The sequence below is a fragment of the Callospermophilus lateralis genome, chromosome 2, assembly GCF_048772815.1.
Source record: "Callospermophilus lateralis isolate mCalLat2 chromosome 2, mCalLat2.hap1, whole genome shotgun sequence".
Classification (NCBI taxonomy): domain Eukaryota; kingdom Metazoa; phylum Chordata; class Mammalia; order Rodentia; family Sciuridae; genus Callospermophilus; species Callospermophilus lateralis.
In genome coordinates, this window is record NC_135306.1 from 34,820,999 (window position 1) to 34,847,687 (window position 26,689).

The 26,689-nt window shown below is 34.0% G+C and overlaps 1 protein-coding gene across 4 annotated transcripts in view; it reads right to left on the reverse strand.

Annotated features, from left to right (window-relative positions):
* Zcchc7 (zinc finger CCHC-type containing 7) overlaps positions 1–26,689 on the reverse strand; it is a 229,074-nt gene that overhangs the window by 36,329 nt on the left and 166,056 nt on the right. For all 4 annotated transcript variants that reach the window (XM_076843272.2, XM_076843274.2, XM_076843273.2 and 1 more), the window contains 3 exons: positions 16,741–16,784; positions 15,253–15,378; positions 14,156–14,326 (listed from right to left, as the gene is read on the reverse strand). In XM_076843272.2, the coding sequence (XP_076699387.1) occupies positions 14,156–14,326; positions 15,253–15,378; positions 16,741–16,784 (341 nt within the window). The remainder of the gene's footprint in view (positions 1–14,155; positions 14,327–15,252; positions 15,379–16,740; positions 16,785–26,689) is intronic.

Sequence of the window (26,689 nt, forward strand, 5' to 3'; positions counted from 1 at the left end):
CTCCTATTTACTATCTACAGCAAGTTGTATGTCTCTTCCTCATTGATAAAATGAGAATAATAGTACTTCCTCAAAGGCCTGTTGTGAATGATTAGAACTGTTAAGCATCAAGTCCTTAAAACAATGCCTGATAATACATCAGGTGTTCAATTGTGTCAATTATTGCTACAATGACATCAGTTTGGTACTTTCCATACTTTCAATGAAGAAACTGATTATGGGGAAAACAGCATCAATGAAATAGCTGAAATCCGGGGTGGGGTTGAAGCTCGGTGGTTGTAGCTCAGTTGCTGCATGTGTGAGGCACTGGGTTTGATCCTCAGAACCACATTAATGAACACAAAAAAGATATTGTATCCATCTACAACTAAGAAAATATTTTAAAAAACAGATGAAGTCCTATTGCAGCATGCCAATTCTGATATGTGGTCAAACTCAGGAGAAGGTAAAAACACAGTTGGGTGAGATGTTGATAAAGATATAACACAGGGAAAAAAAAATTCCAGAAGAACAAATTAAAAACAAAAGAAAAGAAAACAAAACAAAGATTTTCCCAGATGTTTTTTTAAAAAGGTGTGATTGTGGTGCACACCCATAATCCCAGTGGCTTGGGAGGCTAAGACTGGAGGATCACAAGTTCGAGGCCAGCCCCAGAAATTTAATGAGGCCCTAAGAAAGTCAGTGAGACCCTGTCTCAAAATAAAAAATAAAAAGAGTTGGGAATGTAGCTCAGTGGTAAAGTACCCCTGGGTTAAAACCCAAGCATGTTTGTTTGTGTGTGTGTGTGTGTGTGTGTGTGTGTGTGTGTGTGTGTATGAATAGAAACAGCATCTACTAAGTGCAATGTACTTATTTTTATATATATAGCTGAGGTCTACTCAATAATGCTTTTAGATATTTAAAAATACAAAGAAAAGCATATTGGATCAGAAAATCTGTCCTTGTATTTTATAAATACTGAATATAAAAATTTAAAATATCTTAACCATTGATGAAAACCTAAAATATTCCACACCATTCTCAAAAGATGAGACCTCCTTCTTTAGTTTTCAGCTTATTCACACTTACCTCTTTTTCTACAATAAAAAACATTCCTTACTAGGCTCGCTCTCTCTCACTTTCTCTTTCGCTTTTCCTTCTTAACAGGAATCAAAGATCCATTGCCTGTAAGTGGAAACCAGGAAGGAGAAACTTGGGGGGAATAAATCCCTATAATTCCAGGAGTCCATCTAGCTGATTTGGTAGTCAATATATAATCCATATGCACAAGGAAAGAGAGCTCTTATTTTCTGCTCTCAAGCACCTTAACTCTCCCTTTTTTAGTTTCATCTTTATAACTTTCAACTTATTCAGAATCCCTATTTCTCAAAAAAAAAAAAAAGAAAATACCTCTGAACAACAATAAAAACTTATGTTGATGGCATCCATCAATTAGAACTGTCACAAGCCCTTTAGTATTGCCCAATGAACCATGAAATTCTGAGTGTTAACATTCTGAAATATTTGTAAACTAAGTCTCAAAGGTTTTACACCAGATTTTCTCTTTAAGACCACTAGAAAGTTTTAGAAGTTTTAAACCAGATTCATAAGAGATATACCACAAGGAAAATAATTTTAAAATAAAATTTCAGAATTTTATTCATAAACTAATAATTTAAAGTCCATCAAAAATGACATACACCTATAACACCACATAATTCATTTTAGCTAACTACATTAAATTATGTATTTATAATCATGCCCTGTTATACAGTTCTGGCTCTTGAATTCTCATGGAATTCTGGGGTAAATTTTCTCTTCTCCCAAGATCGAGATAGCATCGTGGATGTGTCAGGTAAACAAATAATTACCTTTAGGTCCAGAGTTGTATTATTTGATACTGTAGTAACTTTCATCCAAAAATCTACACCTTAAAAAATAATATCAAATGTTATTAAAGTACTGTATATTCGTTATAAAAATAGAAAATACAGGTAAACAAAAATAAATTACCTGTACTTGTATCACTTCTGATAAGTATATATTTTAGAATATTTGTAAGTAAATATTTTTAGTTATAGATGGATTACAGATGGATACAATATCTTTATTTTTATTTATTTATATTTATGTGGTGCAAAGGATGGAACCCAGTGCTTCACACGTGCTAGGCAAGTGCTCTATCACTGAGCCACAACCTAGCCCCAATATTTCAGAATATTTTACCCCAAACTTTTCTCCTATATACAAGCAATACACAATTTAAAATCAAAACCATACCATATGTTACAGCTCTAAGAAAAATAAAAAACAAGGATCAGTCTAAACATGCAGTGAATGTATATAGTGAAAACTACAAAATTTTGATAAAAGAAACTAGCGAAGACCTAAATCAATGTCAAAACATACTATGTACATAAAATGGAAGACTAGATGAAGTATAGTGAACTGCCTGTACCATGATCCACAGACTAAATCCAATACTAATAAAAATTTTTTAAACATCCCACGGAGAATTTTTATAGGCAGAGTCAATCTGATTTTAGAATTTGTATGAAAAGAGACAGAAAATAGAATAGCAAAAGTAATTTTGTAAAAAATAACAAAGTTTAGCCAGCCATGATGGTGCAAGCCTGTAATCCCAGGAATTTGGGATGATGAGGCAGGAAGATCACAAGTTGGAAGCCAGCCTGGGCAACTTATCAAGGCCCTGTTTTAATAGAATTCAATGGTATAGTGCTTGCCTAGCATATGCAAGGCTCTGGATTCAAGCCTTAGTACAGCAAAGGAAAAAAAGAAAAAAGTTTGAAGAATCATGCTACCTGATTTTACTATAAAGCTATAGTCATCAATATTGTGGCATTTGTGATAAGACCGATAGATCATAAACCAGTGCACACCACAGCCATTTGATGTTTGATTTTGCCAGATGTGGGAATCTTGCTATGTTGCTAAGGCTGATCTTGAACTCATGGGATCAACTGATCCTCCTGCTCAGCTGGGACAAAAGAATGAACCACAACATCCTGCTGCCATTTGATCTTTGACAAAGATGCACAATCAGTGTAACAGAGGAAGGAAAGCCTTTTTAACAAATGGTTAGAAGTGAACATTAACCTAAAACCTCACACCTATACAAAGGTCAAATCAAAATGGATTGTAGGTCTGCATATAAAATATAAAACTAAAAAAACCTACTCTGTCAGAACATTGCCAAGAGAATAAAAAGATAAGCTATGGACTGGAAAAAATATTTTTGACTCAACTTATGAATAAGAAAATAAAGACCCTCATTAAAAATTGGGAAAGGTTCTGGACCCTTTACCAAAGAAGATAGGATACAAGGTTGAAAAATGAGCATATGAAAGGATTTTCAACATTATTTGCCATTAGGCAAACAAACTTAACCACGATGAAAAAGATACTATGCTAAAATAAATAACAAGACAATACTAAATACTGGTTAATTGAACAGGGGATAATAGCTCAGTGGTAGAGCATTTGTTTGCTTAGCATGTGTGTGGCCCTGAGTATAATTGCTAGTACTGCAAAAGCAAACAAACTGATTACTGATTATACTATTCCTATACTATACTAGTTACTGATTATACTATTCCTAAAATGTTTATAGAATACTGCACATTAAATAAAAAGATGGTATGTGAATAAACTCATACAAGGTAAAAATTATAAAACAAATGCAAATTCATTATAAAAATAGGAATAAAGATCAATAAACATAAAATAACTCATTTATAATTCTGATACTATAGCAAACACTTTGGAATATTTCACTCCAAACTTTTTTTTATATACACACAAATATATATATTATACGTCATATTGTTTTGCAATTAGTGTATTTCATTTAATGTACTAGCAACTTCTTTATATTTTTATATTCATATTGTTGTCATTTCTTAAGTGGTGGAATAGTATTCAAGGATATAAGTTACTTAAGTCATTCCCATCAATAAATATTTTTATAAACAACTCTGAAGTGAACATTCTTATAGCTGTATCTCTGTAAAATCCATTAGTAAATTTCAAGACTATCTAAATGTACTTTTCTAGTATATCTTCCTAACGTTGTTTTTTTTTTTTTTGCAGTGCTGGGGATTGAACTAAAGATCTTGTGCATGCAAGGCAAGCACTCTACCAACTCAGCTATATCCCCAGCTGTATTTTTTAAAAATATTATTTATTTTTTAGTTGTAGTTGGACACAATATCTTTATTTCACTTACTTATTTTTATGTGGTCCTTAGGATCGAAACCAGGGCCTTGCATGTGCTAGGTGAGTGCTCTACCACTGAGCCACAAACCCAACACCTAACATTAGTTATTATTGGTGAGGTATTTACCTTTCTTCATATTGAGTTGTAATAGCTTTTTCTATACTACAGATAATTATTCTATCAAACGTATTATAAAAAAATCGACCCAAATTGTGGCTTGTTATTTAATTTTGTTTATGGCCTCTTTGGATAAGAGAACAAACAGAAAATTTTAGGGTAAATTTATTCTCCTTTTCCTTTGTGATTTTTGATGGTATCATTGTCTTCTTAATCTCATTTATATATTGTTATAATTGATAATATTTGGTCCTATTTTTCTTCACATATTTTGTGCTTTTGTTTTTTTCCGTTTCTTTTGTTTCCATTTTTCCTATCATTTGGCATATTATTTGTTTATTTTCCTCATTTTAAACTAGCAACCTTAAGGTTGTATGGACTATTTTTCTTCCTGTAATGAAAACAAATGACCTTTTATTTTACTGGATTATCTGTGCGCCACATTATAATTTAAAATTTAATATTTTTCCTGAAACCATCTTGTTTAAAACCAGATTAACAAGATGCACTCAGACATGTCCTCTATGCTTTCATGTTTTCACTGTTCACTTCTGCTTATTTTATTTTTGGACTTTTCCATTAAATTCAGAAATGATCAATTGCTTAGTTATATCATCTTTTTTCCTCAGAATCCTCCAGACTCTAGAGATGTCTCCGATGCGTTCTGGAATTTGGCAGTGAACAAGAGAAGTCTGATGTAAATCTGATTTGTGTGTGTCTGTGTGTGTGTGTGTGTGTGTGTGTGTGTGCGCGCGCACATGTGTGTCTGTCTGGATGTATGATTTTTAATTGTTTGACATTCAAAAATACTTGCTTATGTCTAGGCCTGGGTCTTTTTCTCTCACATACTGGATGTGTGATCTTTTGATTAGAATATCCTTTTTATAATGTGTGAAGAATGTGTCAGAACTTTTTCCTATTTCCTACAGTGACTTTATTTCACTTGAGGACATATCTATTTCCTTTTGATCTTCCAATTCTCTATATATTCCTATGATGCTTTTTATTGGCTAAAAAATAGATTTTTTAAAACCAATCTAGTTAGTAATAGGAGCTGTGATGGTATGTGCTAACCATCTCTGATCAACTCAATCATGAAAAAGTTTAGACACACTCAAGTTTTGGTTGTCTGTGAGGAATAGAGAAGGAGTTACAATTATGGAGATCTATAAAGTAGGAATGTTTTGTCCAGTTGAAAGCTGTTATCTATTCTTTTAAAGATCATTCCTGCCAGGCACAGTGGTGGACACCTATAATTCCAGCAACTCAGGAGACTGAAGCAGGAGGACTGCAAGTTTGAGGTAAGTCTCAGCAACTTAGTGAGACCATGTCTGAAAATAAAAAAATAAAAAGGGCTGAAGATGTAACAGAGTGGTAGAGCACCTCTGGGTCCATTTCCTAGCACAAAAACAAAACAGAACAAAAAAACATTCAAATTCAATATATTAAGATAAAGGTCCTATATAAGCATTTCTAAACCAGAGAGACAGCTGTTGTGTAGCAGGGGTAGTTAGAATGGCAAGACAGAGGATTTAATATTGAGACACTGTAGCTTATTTCATAATTGATTCCTATCTAAATATCACAGACTAAAGAAAAATAATAAGCATTTAGGAGAACACAGTATGAAATAATAAACTTAAAAACTGAGTACTGGGCTGGGATGTAGCTCACTGATAGAGCACTTTTCTAGTGTGTGCGAGGACCTAGGTTTGAGCTTTAGCACTGTAGGAAAAAAACAAAATAAACAAACAAACAAAGGCCCATTAATTTAATATTCTTATTACATAATTAAGTTTTTTCAACATTTTAAATAGTTTATTATTATTATTTTGATTGAACTCAGGGGAACTAGACCACTGAGCCACGTCCCCAGCCCTATTTTATATTTTATTTATTTATCAATTTATTTTTTATTGATTTTTTTAAATAAATGACAGCGGAATGCATTACGATTCCTATTTCGTATTTTATTTAGAGAAGAGTCTCACTTAGTTGCTTAGTGTCTTGCTTTTGCTGAGGCTGGCTTTGGACTCATCATCCTCGTGTCTCAGCCTCCGGAGTTGTTGGGTGTGAGACTCTGAACTTGGCTTAAATAGATAATGATGATGATGATTTGGTACTGAGGATTAAACCCAAGGGTGTTCAACTACTGAGCCACATCCCCAGATCTTTTTATATTTAATTTTGAGATAGGGCCTTGCTAAGTTGCTGAAGTGGGCTGTTATTATTTTTATCAAGGCAATAATCAGCAGAAGGCTGTACAACAAACCAAAATCGTAATTATTATTAAATCGAAATCTTGCATAAATAATTATATTTTTCTCTCTTTTTACACAAATGAAACAATAAAAAGATGAGTAAAGGCCAAGTTAATTGTCTCCCAGCTCTCTCTTAATTTACTCCCAGTTGGCTGAGGAAATTCGATGTTTATAATCTGATATGTATATTTTTTGCCCAATTTATTGTAAAGATTGATCATACAGGGACAGTCCTGAAGAAAGGGAATTGCCTTTGTTCTCTACAAATTTTCCTTAACAGTTTCTATAAAGAAAACAAACCTGTTAATAAGCCTTAAGATACACTTGCAGTGGCTAACAGTAGGCAATAAGGGATGTACTATACATAGGAAGAAGGAATTCTTTAGGTTAGAGATGACCACAAAGGAAACTGTAGAATTTCAAAATAAGGGCTGGTTTCTTCTTCAAACTTTAAATGTCCTAAGTTACACAACTTCAGTTTTAAATGCAGAACTCACATAAAGTAACATATATCTATAAACTCAAAAAGTTTTATATATTGGGTGGGAACAGTTCCAATTAATTATTGATTGTTGATTTTGGGATTTATTCCTTGAACAATGAACACATATGCAATTTTCACTAACATTATCATGAGTTATGCATCTGCTATCAAGAGCGTAGGAGGAGACCTCTAAGGATAGAAATCTAATTTTCTTGGAGATTTTAGGTCTCTCAGATAAGCTTTCATTAAGCAAATCAATGATCCCAATTATATCCTCATGCTCCAACATTATGTTTAAATAACAATAAAATGCTGTATAAAGTGAGGGCAACAAAATTACCTAAGTCTTATTTTCCTTATTTCCAAAGGCTGGTGCAATGCTCAGCTATCAGCAGAACTATACATTTAATGGAAGGTGCATATCAATCTATTAATATAATTCTGATACTTCAGTTTGTTCAGAGACCACTTTTCACTTTCAAAATTATCCCCTTCTTTCCTTAGAATTGTGCTTTTGGATATTCAAATTATTTTGTGGCACTTTAAAGGAAAAAACAACATCAAAACAAACAAACAAAAGGGAAGAGATATATTACCACATTTTAATTTTTACTTATTTTCTCTTACTTAGAAATTTTCATTAAGTACCTCTAAATGTAAGTCAATGGTTTGTCTTGACTTCAAATAAAATCAACAGGAATATTAGTTTGGCCATGATTATTTGAATTCCAAAAAACCATCTGAATCTTTAATCTTTTCTTGAATTTGTTATTTCAAGCCACTGAAACTGACAGTATATTTTTCATCACAAGTTACAGATTAGTTTCCCGTAAAAAACATGGTAGTCAACAGGCCAAAAACACGGGACTGCAAAATACCTATAGTATTCAATTAAAGCAAATATATTTAAGAAAATTATTTGGTAACAATGCACATGTTTTGTAAAAACTAGAGTTGATTATTAGATCATGGGAGAGAAACACACACACACAAAAAGAATTTCCTTTGCTTTAGAAATTTCATTTTTCTTTGAGTACGCTTAGGTATTCTGACTTTTGGAAAGTCAGTTGTAGCCTGATTTTAAACATTACTAGGGAAGTCTACCTCTTAACGAGTCAAGGTGAGACTATCTCAGCCTATATGCTCGTGTGTAAGGTTTGACAACTCTCAGAAGCAAATGGAGGGTGTGTGGAATCTATCATCTCTAATTCATTCATTGATTCATTATTCAATAATCCTACTGAGTTCCTATGTGTATGAAGCACTGTTCTTATAAGCTGAGGCTATCAGAGTGAATATCTAAAAGCAGACACTGAACTTACATTCTAATTAGGGGAGACAGAAAAGAAATACAATATAAGACATACAGTTCATAGAAAAAAACAAAGCAGGGAAGGCTGAATATGCGAAAACTTGCTATTTTGTGGACAGAGTAGGCCTTCATGAGAAGGGGACATCTGGGCAGACATAAGAGATAAGGGAGTGAGCTATGGTGGATAACTAGGGGAAGAACAAGTAAGAGCATGTTTGGTCTTTGAAGGAATAGTGAAGAGACCAGGCATAGGAAGCAACAGGGATTACTATAGGAGATGCAGTCAAGAAGTCATATCACATAAAGTCTTTGGGAGGCAATTATAAGAATTTTAGCTTTTACACCTAGAGAGATGCAAGGTCATAGTTGAGGATTTGGGATAAAGGACTGATTTAGTCTGGAAATACTTAAAATTAAGACTACTCTAGTCAATCACTTAAAATATAATATGAAAGAGAAAGGAATTGGGAAACTGTTTATAATAATTCAGGCAGTTGATGCTCATGGTTTGTGCCAGAATGACAGTGGTAGAGAGGATGAGAAGTAGTCAGATTCTAGATTATGTTGTGAGTCACTCTTTGCAGGGTTAAAACAATGCATGAAATTCAAATGCAACAGAAAAGTAACTTTCATTAGTGAAAGAAAGTGAGAAAGAAAAAATAGGCCAGAAATGGCTAGAGATTTCCTTCTTCAATTTACACTGTCTTCAAAGGTAAGAACAGGTAGGAAGTAGATAAATGTTCAGAAAATACAGACTCTTGTAGCTACTTAAAATCTATATAATTGTAAGAAAACTCACTCAGCCTAGATCAAAAGAGTTCCTATGGCATTATTCTGTAGCTGGTATTTCCAAAGACAGGTGACATGTTATGTATGACAGGCACAGTGAGTTGGCTCCCTTTTATGGTCAATGTCATTTTCTATATTCTCCCAATATTATCAGCAAGCCACTCTAAGCTTAGAGTCTTATACTTTTATCTTCATTATCATCACCATGATGAACTCTCATCGATTTTTCCCATGGTTCTTAACATGTTCACTCTTCCAATTAAAGAGCACTGCCAGGAGGGTTGGAACGTGTCTTATTTATCTTATTTTTCTAGTACTTGGACTACACTACCTGGCATGTAGTAAGCAACCAGCAAATTTTTGTTAAGTAAATAAATGTAGAAAATTTATTTAAATGATGGAACGTTGAACATGTTCTTGAACAAAGCTAGAACTAATCACTATTACACAAAGCAAAATATTTGAATTAAGGAAGTCTTTAATTCAAATCTTGGCTCAGTAGTTCAGTCAATATTCAATAAGACTGTAGAGAGGATAAGCGGAGGAAGGCATATGAATACCATTTATAGCTCCTTGGAGTAGGCCAAAAATAAATGCCCTTTTCTTAAATAGTCATGTGGACAAAAACAATACTCAAGTCATAGTCCATTCTATATTAGATAAGTATAAAATGATTTGCACTAGAGGCTTTGTATTTCCTGCTGGAAAACCCTAAGATTAAACTAAACTTAAAAAAAAAGTTAAATGTTAAAACAATTTTATATATATATATTTTTGAAGAAACATGCACCAAGTACCAATGTGTATGTTAAAAAGACTATATAGTTTACACTGAATTCTTGTTTTTAAAATAAGCACACCAAGTACTAATGAGTATGTTAAAGACTATTTAGTATACACTGAGTTCTCTTTTTTAAAATAAGCTTACATTGCTAAAAATATTTTAGTATACAACAGATGAGAACTTTTTTCCTAGCATCAAATATATAAATCAAGGAATCTAGTAAAATATGTCCCATGAATTAGTTTCTCACTGAGTTTAAAAATGAGTGGCTCAAGTGCTGTGTTACCCAAAAGATGGCATGTTATTCTTGTACACGATGGTCATGTGAAGGAGTTATTTATATGGGATGAAGTAAAGCACCAAGCAGGGAATTTAAGGAAAAAATTGCAAAAGAAAGGAAAAGAATTTAGGAGGTAAGAGTTCTAATTCCACCTTATTTTGACTGACTCCATCATTATGCTTTAATAAAAAAAGAGTGGCCATTCAATAATTAATAAAGATGATGAAGCTGGGATGGTCTCCTATGAGCAGCACACTTTTGTGGTATAACAGAACTGGTTCTGTGGCTGAAAATCAACCTTTTATACTGTTTTCCTGATCTTCAGAAGTTCTTTAAAGAGTGAAAAACTTTGATGCTTAAAATATCATGAGTTTGTTATCAAAGATACTTGTTTGATCTACAACATTTGCAGACATAAGACAGGAAACTTGAAAAATCCTCTGGGCAGGAGTTAAACTCACAGTTGCTAGAATATTAATATGTAAGCTTTCTCTATGTATATCCACAAAGTTCTTATCATTTTGCTTTGAGACCTTGGACAAAGCCTAAGTTTGCAATGTCTCAGTTTTTCTTCTGTAACGTGGGAGTAATAAATAATACATACCTCTTATGCTGGTTGTGAGGATTAAATAAATGACTCAAACACAAATATCTATTGAGCATCTGTTATATGCTGAGGATACAGTAGTGAACGAAGCCCTTACCTACTCCTTCATAGTTGTTAAAACACAGTAAGTACTCAATTAATTTATGTCATTATCTTGGAAATGTCAGACAGAGCTCAAAGAGTGGGACTGTATGCAACTTGAATGTGCATACCCATTTTAGAATTCTTGGTACATTTAAAATTTGTTGGCAAGATGAGAATCTACGGCAGATTCAGAATTGGGATTCTTTCCATACTCCTCATTCTTGTCCTTTGAAAGGTACTACTGGTATAGGTTGACTTTAGTAGGTTGTGGGCTATATTTTTATCCTTTGTATTGTTAACTGTGGAATTTCAAATACTTTTGCTAAGTAGCTAACCTATGAGGTTATTTCCAAGCAGTTTTCATTATAGCAAAGATCTGAATGTGACTCATCACAAATTCTCTTTGCACATATGTATCTGGTACTCTTACATAACAGAGGTGAGGTGCTGGCTACTGGAACATACAAAGTAAAAGTGGAAGTTTCTTGATCTCAATTTATTAAGGGTTAGAGCATTGATAGTTATTTGGAGTTTCAGAAGTCTTCTGTGACTGAGCAGAAAGTCCACTAAATGAGAAGATGAATATGACAACGGATAGTATAAAGGATAGTATTGTCAGGTGTCCACATAAAGAGGGAGAAGTAATGACTTTGAAGTAGACATGGCAAATAAGGAAGAGGTGGGACCTATCATCTCACAAGTATATGGGTCAAGGAAGAATGAGCAGCAAGCATTTGAGAGGGTTGCAAAAGAATCAATGATTTCTGTGGAACGTGAGGTTTCAAGACAGTTCTAAATTATGTATGGGAGTAGCTGAACAGTTCTAGCACCCTAATGCCCAATATGGCTCTGCTTCCAGGTGAATCCTCCTGAAGAGGTTCTGGGTGTTGGAAGGACTCTACCAGTCACTCTACCAGAAATCAGCAGAGTCCATCTTTGGTGGAGGAAATCCTACAGCAGGTGGGCAGGCTGGAAACAGACTCCAGAGTCTCAAACATTTATCATGTAATTACCATTGCCCCTCCACCCCCACTTCCTGGCAGATTTTTTTTGGGGAAGGTATTGCCATGTCTGAAGTGGATCACACACAGATTAATCCTATCTTTAAAATTTACATTCACTGAGATTATGAATCTTCAATACCATTTTAGATAAGAGTTTAACATATATTAGAGGCCAAAATGAAGAAGTTAAGATTAGCTATAACATTAGCTTATAGCTGATTATATAACCTTTTATTAGTAATTTTTAACTGTTCTGTACTACAGCTTATTAGAAAAATGTTGGGATAATGTCTTGACTACTTTCTGCTATCGCAGGCAAATGAGAACATATTCGTAAGAGTTCTTTAGAACAAAGGAATAAAACACAGATGCCTTTTTTTTTTTTTTAAAGAGAGAGCGAGAGGGGGAGAGAGAGAAAGAGAGAGAGAATTTTTTTTTAATATTTATTTTTTAGTTTTCGGTGGACACAACATCTTTGTTTGTATGTGGTGCTGAGGATCGAACCCGGGCCGCACGCATGCCAGGCGAGGGCGCTACCGCTTGAGCCATATCCCCAGCCCACACAGATGCCTTTAAACATAACTTCCAAACTAGAAAATCTTCCTAAGAAAATTATAATTGATAACTCAATGCAGAGAGCAACAACAAAAAGACAGGATTTAGCATTTTTAAGATATGGTAAATATTGAAAAATAAATTTAAACTATTTTGGAATGAACTGACCACAATTCCATTTAGAATCAGACCAATTATAACACTCTTACATATATGTAGATAGACACATACATACATACATACATAAAAAGATGTTTACTGTAGCACTGCTTAAAAATTAATAATTATGGGGATTGTGGTTCAGTGATAGAGTGCATGTGTGAGGCTGGGTTCAATTCTCAGCACCAAATATAAATAAATTGACTGGAAGAATTACAATTGACAACTGTCAATTACTTACATGAAAAACACACATATCAAACACATGTACTCTGTTTTAATCTGAAATTCATTTCAACAGAAAGCCATATTAATTTTTTGAGCAAAAGGCACACTTCAATGTTAAAAAAAAATAAAAACGATATCTGTGGTTTTCCATCATGTCTTTGAGAAGTACACATTATAGGGAAAAGATTTTTTGTGCAGAATTTTAATAGTTAAGTAATGCTTGAAAAAAGAAAGATAGCTAATCCTTTCATGAATGTCCCTTTAACCAATTAGGATCAGCACCTAGGTATGAGCATGAAAAATGACTTTGCACTGATTAGCTGTTAATACAAAATAAACATATGTTACTGCATAGTAAGGGATGCAATTAAGAGCTAAAATGACAGACCCTTAATGAGACATTCATTAGGAGTAAACTGAATTTAAAAACTATATATTCCACAAAGCTGTACTTACTTGCTTTAACAGTCCTTCTGGTCTCTGAAATTGTGATGAGAACTAGCTCCCTCAGTCTACACACATTTACAACTGATGCAATGTTCAATGGAATATTTTTAATGTGCTGCAAATAACTGAAATGTTGTCTAAATCATTTTCCTTTTACTCCGAAAAATAGAGCTACTCAGACTAGCATATTTAAAGTTTTAGATGAACTGTCCTTCTTGCCTAACACTGTTTATTATTATACCAGTAAAAAAATCATCAACAAGCAACATTAAATCAGACTTCTTATGGATATAAATAATTTCTCAGTGTGCATTTATTTTCTTTTTCTTTTTGGTACTGGGGATTGAACCAAGGGATACTCAACCACTGAGCCATATCCTCAGCCCTATTTTGTATTTTATTTAGAGATAGGGTCTCACTGAGTTGCTTAGCGACTCTCCATTGCTGAGTCTGGCTTTGAACTTGCGATCTTCCTGCCTCAGCCTCCAGAGTAACTGGGATTACAGGCATGCACCACTGCACCCGACATATTTTCACTTAAATATTCATGCATATGTACATAAATTTTGCATGTTGCTTATTACATATCTCTTTAATATCAACTTTTACTTGACAAGCACATCAAGTAAAAGGATTAGCACAAGCTTAAAATATTTAATGATGCTGCCTCCTCATGAATACTGCACTGATATTCAGAGTAATGCTTTGCAAGTTCAGTGGCCAAAAGGTTATGACTACCATTCTATACAATGCAAAGTAAAAGTTCTTTTAGGTATACTGATCATTGCAAACAGGTACACTGCCCACAATTATACGCAGTTTACTCACATCAGCATAGTGGCCTATCATATCACATCGGTCACATCGTTTTCTCCAGGAAGACCTTTCGAGACATCTATGATTGGAAGACATAGGCAAAGAACAATCTAAGCAAAAGCGAGCTGGACAGGCATACTGGAGGTGTCCTCTTTCAGAACAGAGGCAGCAGGGACGGACTTTCTGTGGCAGACAAAAAGAAAATATCTTTAGCAAAACACTTCAGTGTCAAATAGTGGAAAATTAATATTTCTTTTTCTATATAATTCCACATAAGATTATTTCTAATTTGAGACAACAATCCTGAGTATAACTGTAAAATCAAACAAAATGTTTGAACTTGAAAGAGTTTTAACACAAGCTATTTATATGTCATGGTGCTGCAAAGACCTAGTATGACCAGACTGTCAGTGGGCATTCACTACTCATGTATTGTCTTACAGAAATATTCAAAGTGAAAAGCAACAAAGAGAAAAATAGGATGAGGAGGATAACTAGAAGCTAAGTCAGAGGAGGAGCAGATATAGAAGAAGCAGTTTTGCCTGAAACAGCAAAACCAAAGATGAAATATAAGCACTGTCTCAATTACTTGAAAAAGTCATCTGGAAGAAGGAATAAGTAAGGTAAAAGTTTGATTAGACCTTAGTATAAATCAGGGAATGTTTAAGAACTTCATTTCTATGATGTCCAAAGGCTGATGTATCTGCTTAAAATAATTACAACAATATATATTTGTAAATGAATAAAATTGTAATTCTCTAAAAATGAAAATTATCCCACAATGAAACAAGTTGTTTCATAATAAGAAATTTTGGAAAGGAAGTGTCTCAGGACTCATTTTATGTAGTATTTTCATTTTATAGACAAGAAAACCAAGGCGGAGAGTTAAATGATTTTCCCAAGTTTGTACAATTAGTAATGGGAAGCTGGAATTAACTCCAGGTTTTTCTTATGCTAAATTTAGTGTTCTTTACTTTAGGGCAGGCTTGTGAGCTACATGAAATTTAACATACATTTACAAGACAGATTTGAATTCTAAAGTTATAGGGTTTCAACACTAAAATTTTGACTTTAACGATGTGAAAAAAAGCATTACATGTTTAACATACTTGTGGTAGAGGGCAGTTTTTTGACAAATGGCCACATTTGTCACAATTTCTACAGGTAACGTTTTTGTTGGCAGAATAGTATCGGCGGGTCCATCTTCCGGATGATCTGTTATTACCTATCTGGGCCTAAGAGAGGGAAAAAAGTCAAGAATTTTTAAAAAAATTATTTCATACTACTAAAAAAACTTTCCTTTTAGAAGAAAATCAGTCCCATTACTGTTTTAAAAAAATATTTATTTTTTTAGTTGTAGTTGGACACAATACCTTTTATTTTTATGTGGTGCTGAGGATCGAACCCAGGGCCTTGCATGTGCTAGGTGAATGCTCTACCGCTGAGCCACAACCCCAACCCAGTCCCATTACTTTTTAAAGAAAAAACAATTAGGAGTCACATCTGTTCAATTTTGAATCCAGCAACAGAGAACTTCATGATCTCTCTCTCATTCTCTTAAAAAGAAGTAGAAAGACATCAAAGGGATACCATCATAAATATAGCTCTCTTCCTTTATGCCTGCTCTTTCTTTTCTGTTTACATTATTTCTTCTCTTTTCTTTTTCCACTTAGAGTTCAGATCTAGCAGAGGTACTGATATGCATCATTAATACACTCTGGTGGCATTCAGAGTCAAAGTCATTGCTGACTTCTGTACCTAAATCTACATCACATATTTCTGAATGAAAAGCCTGCTTAAATTTTTAGTTAGGGAACAGAGTTTTTATGATGTTCTCTTTTATAGTTATGTAACCACATAGCTGCTAAATACCTCCCCCCTTCTTTTGAACAGCACAGGGTTACTCTTAATGCCTAGAAGACTGCATTATAATTTCTAAAAGGAAAAGATCCATGCTGCTACACAGTTACTCAATTCTGGCTGCCTTATACTCTAGTCAAATTCTAAGTCTGCAAAGAAATATTAGAAAAAAAATACATCATATGGAATACCTAAAGAGGAGTATATAAATCCCAACCATGCTTTTATCTCATTTGGCAGAATCCCATCTTTGACAATCTTCATCTTTTATTTGTTATTCTGCTGAACTTGCTAAGTAGGGCAGTTATCTCTTAAAACTTCTATTCTTTTTTAGCATCTGTCACAAGAAGGCCAATATTTGACTAGGTCAAACACCTGCCATATCCTAAATTTAGACTAACCATTTCCTTACACTGAAGAAGCAGTTATTTCCGGTGTTGATCTTTAGCAGTACCAGGACAGTGGGCTAAGAGGACTCATCAAGACAGAAGAAATAGAAAAGTAAAGAACCTATATCATTATGGCTATTAATCAGCTGATAAAAGTCAAGGCTGAACCAAATTTCTGAAAAGTTAAATCACATACTGAAATCAAACTTTCTAAGCCATTTTGACTACTGCTGTTTTAAAAACATTTGATTCTCTCAAAATTTATTGTGATGAAATAAAAGGAAACCTTGTATCAAAGGAAAATTTATTAACCTATAATTCAAAATTTTAAAAACAATTTGACTTTACCTCAACGTCTTTGTCACTGATGAACCAGTTTACATCATCTTCTCCTACAAAACAAATAAAATGTTACTCAACCTTGTCATCTTTAAAGCACTTACAGATACACAATAGATCATTCAATTTGTTAGTACTCAAAGTGGATTCTAGAGGCATAATGAGAAATGCTGAATACCTTATTAAACTTTTTTTTTTTTTTTTTATCTGTGCTGGGGCTCCAGCCTTGTGCATACTATGCAAGTGCTCCACCACTGAGTTATATATAGCCCTAGACCTAAATACTTTAAACTCTTAATTTTGCTCCCTAATCAGTTGTGTGGCTCTCAACAAATACCTAATGCCTTTGAGTCTGTGAAATGAGGATAACAGTATTTGCCCTGTCTACTGAAAATGTCCTATGAGAATTGAATGAGATGCGAAAATGCTTTGAAAGTCATTAACTATATACAAATATAAATTATCAGCGAAGGACCAACAATCCAAATATAAATTATCAGTGAAGGACCAACATCCAACAGAAGATGTAGAAAGAAACCTTATCTGAACTTCCTTATCTGACTCAAACAGAGCTTTACTGAGAAGCAGGTGTCCTTACCCAACCTTCCTGGAGGTGTCCAGTCATGGAGATGATGAGGTAACGGACTATGGACACATTCCAAAAAATTTGGGTAAACAAGTTTCAGCAGAATCTTCCCTACTATAATCCTCTGAACTCCTCAGTGAGTTACTCATTACTCAGTGATCCCACCAGTGTGTGAATAAACCTTGTCTTTTCTCCAGTAATCTGCCCACTGTCAGTTAATTCACAGGTCCCAATTTAGACTTAAGTTGGTAGAATTTTTTTCCTCCCAACATTGGCATTAATTGTGTCCACTAGCTATCCATCCTAGGTGACTTTCATTGTAACATTTAAAAAAACTAAACTTTGAATATTAGTTCATTATTAAGGTTAGGGATTTTGTACTGGATTCAATAACACCCAAAACAGTGAAATAAAGGACCAAAAAAAGGAGGCCAAATATCCAGAAGCCATTGATTATCAACCTAAAAATACAACTGTAAAATATAGAGGGGAAGAAAAAAAAAAATCACTAAATTTTTCTACATCAGCTGTTTTCTTCTTTTTGTACTGTCCTTTTAAAAACCTCGGATGGCTGCCATTCCTCTGGTCCTCCCATGGCAAAGGAGGAAAAGGACCTATGACTAATGCAGAAGCTAAGGTGTCAACAAAGGACTGAAAGATTTTTCTTTCCCCCAAGGCAAAGTTAAGATTTCCTTCTACCTTCCACCTTACTACTTTCCTCTATCTGAAAAACACAAATCAAGTTTAACTCATTTCTTTGAAAGGAATTTTGAAGAGACATGAAGCAATCTACATTTTCCCAGGCCTACCAGAAGTAAGTGTCTAGAAATATATTTTTAAAATAAAATACTTTTACTAAGAAAATCATAAGGCTGCTTTACAAAAAGACCAATCCACAGGAAAGCAGAGATGCTGTGCTGATGATTATTTTCTTTGTAAAATTTGGAGGCTGCATCCATATACTGAGAGTGGAGAATACATTAAAAAGCAGTAGCTTGTATTTCCTTCATCATCACCATCCATACTATTATTCTTTCATTCAAAAGATCCAGGTAAGGAACATGCTTTGCTCTAGCTTTCAAAGCTGCCTTTTGGATCTCAGTGTCCTTCATCATTAAAATTAAAAATGACCATTTGAAATCATTTAAATATGAATGACTTAATACTGTTCTTAAAAAAGAAAGGAATACAAAGCCAATTAAACGCAAAATAGCAACTGTGACTATTCCAGAACTCCCAGTAAATTTACCCATGAACAGAGAATAGTGAAAAAGGGTGTGGGAAAGGGAGATGGATTCGATTTAGATTATTTTAACATTCCTTTGAATTCAACAATATTCTAGGTTATTTATACTAATGACTCCTCAAAAAATTATAATGTATTCTTACTGTAGAAAATTTACCACTACAAAATAGACTTCAATTAGAAATAAAAGCAAAGTCATCACCAGGACTTTTAGCTAACTCCCTTCCCCATGTTTCCAATTTTTGTTTGACTCTAATAATGACACAATGACAGTTGACCAGTTGACCACATCCCTTGCTTTCATTCTTTTTTTTTTTTTTTTTTTTTTTTAACTTATCCCACTCATGTCTAAACTCCAAATCCCAATCTAACTTGTCTATGGCAACTCATCAGAACAATTAGCCAATTCCCACTTTATTAAATTCTGGGCATGGGAACTGATAGAAACCTGGTTTCTAGTCTTAACTCTGCCTCAAATTTGTGGGTGGATGTGGTGATAGGCAGATTATTTACTCTCTCTGGATCTATATAATAATGAATATGATTAAATTGCATCCATGGTACCTTCCAGCACTAAATTTCTATGATACTATCTAATCTTTTTTATTGCTGGGATCAAAAGCACTGCTACTTAGTACAATTTACCTAAATGTTCTGGCCCTTTGCAACCAGAATACAGTGCCTTGCCTTAGATACAATTTGCCACAGGGCCTAGGGCCACTCATCTCCCATGTGTCTTCCACCCAATTCATAGAATGTAAAAACAGGCCTGCCTAAAGTAAACAACTAAGATTGCCAAAGGATGCATATTATCAATTCTTAGCTGCTTTATAAAGCCTTGGTCTTGATGATATGTGGAATTGTGACTTTTTCCAGACTTCAGTAATCAGGTAATAGCTGATATATCTTTCTTTGCATTGTATTAACTCAGTTTAGCAAATACCCACTGAAAGATTACAATGAACTAGATGCTAAAGGGTAAACAAGGATGAATAAAAAGCTTATAGACTAATAGAAGACAAGGCGATAAATGAAAGAAGGAGTAAGAAAGAGAAGACCAAACAAAGGATAAGGTAAATTTAGGATTGATAATATTCAAATTCAAGAGAGAGAGGCAAAAAAGTCACACAAATCTGATCCATAAAAGGAAACAATTGAGGGCTGGGGTTGTGGCTCAGTGATACAGTGCTTTGCTAGCATGTGTGAGGCACTGGGTTAAATTTTCAGCACCACATATAAATAAATAAATAAAAATAAAGATACTCAAAAACTAAAAAAATAAAAAAAATAAAAGGAAACTATTGATGTATACTTTACATACAATAAAATACAGTGTTTCATTTTGACAAATGGATACACTCCTGTAACCACTCTAAAAATAAAATCAGTCCAAAATGTTAACTTTGTTCATATTTGCAGTTAATCCTCCACTTCAGGCAATCACTAATTTGCTTTCTGTCACAATATATTAATTTTGCCTGTTCTAGACCCCATGTAAAGGGAATCATACATAATGTACCATTTTGTCTAGTTTTTTTTTCTCTTAACATTTATGAGATTCATCCATGTTGCTGGGCAGTGTAGTTTTGTTCTTTTTGCTTCTTGCAGAGTGGAATTCTGTTGTATGGATATAACATTGTTTAGCTATTCATCTGCTGATAAATATTTAGGTTGTCTCAAATTTCTGGCAATTATAAACAGAACAGCACAATAAATTCAGTAAAAAACTTTAAAAAAATTTACCTAAACTTTTGATTTCCCTTAGGAAAATATTTAGGAATAGGTTGGGTATCAAAAACATATTCTCCCAAAGGATTTAAAATCAGCATACTACAATGATGCAGCCACATCAATGTTTATAGCAGCTCAATTCACAACAGCTAAACTGTGGAACCAACCTAGATGCCCTTCAATATATGAATGGATAAAGAAACTGTGGTACATATACACAATGGAGTATCAGCATTAAGAGAGAATAAAATTATGGCATTTGCAGGTAAATGGATGGAGTTAGAGAATATTATGCTAAGTGAAAGGGGTGGGAGGGCATGGGGAGAATGGAGAAACTTGGATTAGGCAAAGAGAGGGAGAGATGGCGAGGGGGCAAGTGGATAGGAAAGATGGTAGAATGAGATGAACTCATTACCCCAGGTACATGTATGACTGCACATGTGGCATTCCTCTACAACCAGAGAAATAAAAAGTTGTGTACAATGAATCAAAATGCATTCTGCTACCATGTACAACTAATTAGAACAAATAAATATTTTAAAAAAATTTAAAAAAAATCCCCAACGGATTTTTCTTGATAAGTAGATGCTGATCCATAATGGGGTATGTGTGTGTGTGGGAGGGTAGGTCAGGAATAATGGAGGAACTCTGGACTGGGCATAAGGGAATGAGGAGAGGAGAGGATGTGGGGGTGGGAAGGATGGTGGAATGACAGACATTATTACCCTATATATATGTATGATTGCACAACTAGTGTGACTCTGTATCATGTACAGCCAGAGGAATGAGATGTTGTTCTTCATTTGTGTACAATGTGTCAAAATGCATTCTGCTGTCATGTGAAACTAATTAGAATTTTTTTAAAAAGCATATCCTTCCTTTACTTTTGTAAGAAACTGGCAAACTATTTTCACAGTTGTTGTGCCATTTTATATTCTTATCAACAGTGCATGAGGGTTCCAGCAGTTTCATAATCTCATCAATGGCTGGAATTTTTAATGTTAATCTTAGAATGGGTATAAAACAGTAGTGAATTAGGATTTTTTTGGGGGGTGGTGGTGAATATTGGGAATTGAACCTAGGGCCTTGTACATGAGAACTCTGAAAATGAACTACAGTCCCAGCCCTTTGCATTTTGAGACAGGGTCTTGATAAATTGCCCAGGCTGGCTTCAAACTTGAGATTTTCCTGCTTCAGCCTTTTGAATAGCTGGGATTACACACTTCTGCCACCATGCCCAGCTTAAATAGTGAGTGATTTTAATGGGCATTTCTCTGGAGATTAATCATGCTGACCATCTTTTCATCTATTTATCTGACATTCCTTTATCTTCTTTCAAAAACTATCTGTTCAAAATTGCTGACCATTTTAAAAATTGTTCCCCCCCCTTTCTTTTTTAAATTTTAATATTTATTTGTTTTTTTTTTTAGTTTTTCGGCGAACACAACGTCTTTGTGTTTGTATATGGTGCTGAGGATCGAACCCGGGCCACACGCATGCCAGGCGAGCGCGCTACTGCTTGAGCCACATCCCCAGCCCTTGTTTCCCCTTTTTATTGATAGTTTTCTTACTAACTTACAGAAGTTCTTCATAAATTCTGGATACAAGTTTTTTATCAGACAAGTTATTCACAAATATTTTCTCTCAGTTATGACCTGCTTTTTAATTTAAGTATTAAGAGCAGAAGTTTAGAATTTTAAACCTGGCACAGTGGCTCATGATTGTAATCCCAGTGACTTAAGAGGTTGAGGCAGGTGGATCACAAATACAAGGCCAGCCTGGGCAACCTAGTGAGACCCTATCTAAAAAGGAAAAATAAAAAGGGATGGGGATGTAGCTTAGGGGTAGCACAATTCTACTGCAAGAAGAAAGAAAGAAAAAAAGTTAAGTTTTATATTTTAAGAAAGTAAAATTTGACAATTTTTCCTTTCATAGTTTGTTTTCTGTACCCAAGGTAATCTCTGTGGCCAAGGTTACAAACATTTTCTGTTTTCTTCTAGAAATTCTTTAGTTTTAGAACTTTATCCAACAAGCTATGGATATCCAGTTGTTCTGGCATCATTTGTTAAATGAAAAGATTATCTGTTCTTCAGTGAACTACTTTAGTAACTGTGCTAAAAATCAATTGTTTGTCATTTTCTGAAAGTTCCATTACGCTATATATCTATTGTTATATATATTATCATCTTGATTACTGAAAGTATTGAAATCATATAATATAAGGCTTTCAACTTTTTATTTGTTCTTTTTCAAGATTATTTTGGCTATCTAGGTTCCTTAATTTTCTGTATAAATGTTAGAATAAACATGTCAATTTCTCTTAAAAAATTTCATCTGTATTATGTTGAATCTGTGGATCAGGTGGAAAATTTTAAACAATACTGAGACTCCCCATACACAAACATGATATAGTATAGTTCTTTCTTTATTTTGGTCTTCTTTAAGTTTTCATGACAATGGCTTTTTCAATTTTTGACCATACATTTATAATAATACAATTGCTTTTTATTAACTCACCTTGTATCATGCAAATTTGCTAAATTCACTTAGTTTAAGAAAAAAATTTTTGTATGCTCCTGCCAATTTCCTATATACATTTTCTTCTTTAAATATTTATTTTTTAGTTGTAGTTGGACACAATACCTTTATTTATTTATTTTTATATGGTGCTGAGGATTGAACCCAGGGCCTCACATGTGCAAGTGCTCTACCACTGAGCCACAACCCCAACCCTACATACATTTTCATATTACCTGTAAACAGTTTTACTTCCTCTTTTCCAATTTATATGCCTTTTGTTTCTTTTTCTTATCTTATTGCATTATATAGGACTGCTACTATAATACTGAATATAAGTGGTGACAACTGATAGTCTCTGCTTGATTCCCTACTTTAGAGAAAAAGAATATATCCAGTTTTTCACAACTGAGTAAAATCTGGGTTTGCTGTGAACTTTTCATAGCAAGTTAAAGAAACTTCTATCTTTATCTGCTGAATTTTTAATATGAGTGTTGTTGAAATTATCAGATGCCTTTTCTCTATCAATTGAGGTGGTTCCAAGGTTTTTCCTCTTGCATTGTTAATATGGTAAATAAAAGTGATTAATTTTCAAATGTTAAACCAACTCTATATTCTGGGATTAATCTTACTTGGCTAAGACGTAGTATCCTTTTAAAAATATTTCAGAGTTAAATTTGTTAATATTTTATTAAGAATTTTATACTTGTGTTCATGAGGGATATTGACTTATTCTCTTACAATGTCTTTGCATTTTTAACTTCTTAATTTTTATTGCTTTTCATTTGTTCTTTTTAGATACACATGACTGTAGAGTATATTTTGACATATAATACATACATGGAATATATCTTATTCTAGTTAGGATCACATTCTTGTGGTTGTACACAATGCAGAGACTCACTGTGGTGTATTCATATATGAACACTCCAGGAAAGTTTTGTCTGATTCATTCCACTGTCTTTCCTATTCCTCTCCTCCTTCCCTTCCCTTCATTTGCCTCTGTCCAATCCACATTGCATGATTTTGATATTGGGATAAAACTTGCCTCCTAAGAGTTGAGAAATAGGAAACTTTTGTATAGAACTGGTTGTTTCTTTCTTAAATATGTCATAGAATTTATCAGTGAAATCATGTAGGCTAGAGCTGGTAGGCCAGGAATTTTACTTCCAGTAGCTGTTTTTTTTTTTTTTTTTTAAGAGAGAGTGTGAGAGGGAGAGGGAGGGAGGGAGGGAGAGAGAGAGAGAGAGAGAGAGAGAGAGAGAGAGAGAGAGAGAGAATTTTAATATTTATTTTTTAGTTTTTTTTTTTGGTGGACACAACATCTTTGTTTGTATGTGGTGCTGAGGATCGAACCCAGGCCGCATGCATGCCAGGCGAGCGCGCTACCGCTTGAGCCACATCCCCAGCCCAACTTCCAGTAGTTTTTAAAACAATAATTCCATCTCTTTAGTCGCTATGGATCCATTCAAATTTTCTATTTATTTTTGGGCCAGTTTTGATAACTTGTGTCTTTTAAAGAATTTGGTTCCTTTTTGTTAATAACAAGTGTCTTAAAGTCCTCTTCGACTAATTTCATCTGTCATTTCTAGGTTTATTTCATTTGATCTCTTTTTCTCCTTGTTATGAATCATGTTTTCCTGCTTCTTTAAATATCTAATAATTTTCTGGGGGATGTTGAATGATTTTGCTTTCTTACTTTATAACTGCTTGGCTTTGTTTAAATAAAGCAGTCAAGCAACTTCCACATGAGCTGGACCTTTTTAAAAATCATTTGTTTTTTAGTTGTAGGTTGACACAAAACCTTTATTTTTCTTATGTGGTGCTGAGGATTGAACCCAGTGCCTCACGCAAGTGCTCTACCTCTGAGCTGCCGCCCTAGCCCTCAACTGGACCTTTAAAAAGACTTTGTTTAAGAGTATATCTAAAGTAGCCTTTGCTTTAGGGCTAAGTTAGTCCTACTACTAAGATATGGTCTCTGCTAAATGCCTTGGGTGTTCAATACTGTCCCTCCACTCTGCCTTAGAAGAACTTGTGTATGTTCTAGGAACTGGATATTTATACTTAGGTTTTTGCCCAGGTCTGGTGGAGTTTTGCTCCATGTATGCACAGATAAGCATTCAGTACTCTTAGCATTCAAAGTTATCCATATATGGATATCTGGAGTGATTTCTTTAGCAGTCCCCTCTTCTTCCGGTATTCTGCTCTACAAATTACAGCTTCTCCATTCACTCAGAACTTTGTTTTCTCATTTCAGTGAGATTGCCATGCTCTATTTGGGTTCCCCTCTTGGCACAATAGTCCAGAAACTGGCTAGGCAGAAAGCTGGGTTTATTGTAGGATTCCTCTCATAAATCCTGGTCCTGTACTGCCTGTCATCCAATATCTGAAAAATTTCTAACTGATCTGTATTTAAGCTCAATGAATATTTTTTTTTCATTTCAAATATTGCATATTTCAGCTCTTAAAGTTTTATTTGGCTTAATTTTTAAACATCTTCCATTTCTCTTATTATATTCATCTTTCCTTATAAATCTGTCTATATTTATACTAGCTGTTTTAAAGTCCTTATTTGCTAATTCAACATATCCTGTCAGAAAGGGAAGTCGAGCTCTAGTTAACTCAATATGGCTGAAAGCAGATGTTTTAGAGAGTATTTTAAAAGTGAAGATGAAGAAAGACATTAGAGAGAAGGGGAGAGTAGAGGAAAAAAAAAAGGAAAGGTGTAAGCAACATAATGAACAAAGCAATATAATTCAGCAAAAAATACAGTTTGGTTGGAATATTATTATTTATAAGAAGCTTATTGCCAAAAACACACATGAGGAATTCATTAATATTAAATCTGTTCTCTGAACTAAGAAACCTTCCATGTCCTTTTTAAAAGTCCTAACTCCCTACTGTGTGAGATCTCCACAGTACAGGAATAGTGTAGGACTCTTCCTAGCAGAGTAGTAATGTTGAAGGCAGAGATGCCAGAAGAGTACTGCTCTGTTAATACTATGCATGTTCAGGATATTTCACCTCTTCTAAAATAATTTTAAAACCCCAAACAAAGTGAACCCATAACCTTATAGTCTGTTTTATATATTTTCCCCTCTAGTTGTGGGGCTACTATGCTGTCTTTATCATACACATTTCCCCACATTCAATTACTACATGATAGTTATGATAAACTATAAACTAGTTATGATAAACATCTTTCAAATTTACATGATGATTTTGAGCCTATAAAGTGCTTTAAGTATATATTTTATTCTCAGAACAAACTTATATGCTATGGTTACACAAATATTCATTGTTCTATGTGTGTGCTTTCCAATACTGGGCAAAAAAAAAAAAAAAAAAGGGCAATTTGTGCTTTCTGTGAAACACAGTACTAATCTAGTTATTTACCAGTATTTTTGCATTCAATTTTCAAAAGTTCTTAGTCTGCCTACATTTTGGAGTGTTAGAATATTTGAAGATCATGCCTCTGCTGAAAGAGCAGTTACAGATAATTATAGAGCTGGTGATCATTACTTCTTGGACAATGTGACAGACAGTAGGAGCTAGTAAACTGTATTTTTAAAGAACTATCAAATTTATTCATCTAGGCCTACTCATCACAGGTAATTCAAATTCATAATCATTAAAACAGAACTGTTTTCTTCTCATTCTTTGAATCTTAAAAAATGTGAAAACAAAAACACTCTAGTTCTCCTCCTTGGATCCTCTACCTCAGTGACTTACACCAGAGTCTGTTTTCCACATAAGAAACCTCATGTCTTCCCTCTCACCTTCCATACAATTACTCACCAAATCCTATAAATTCTCTATCCAGCCTTGTTAATGCCATTACTTTAGCCCAGGGCCACTTAATTGCTCACAGAGAGTAT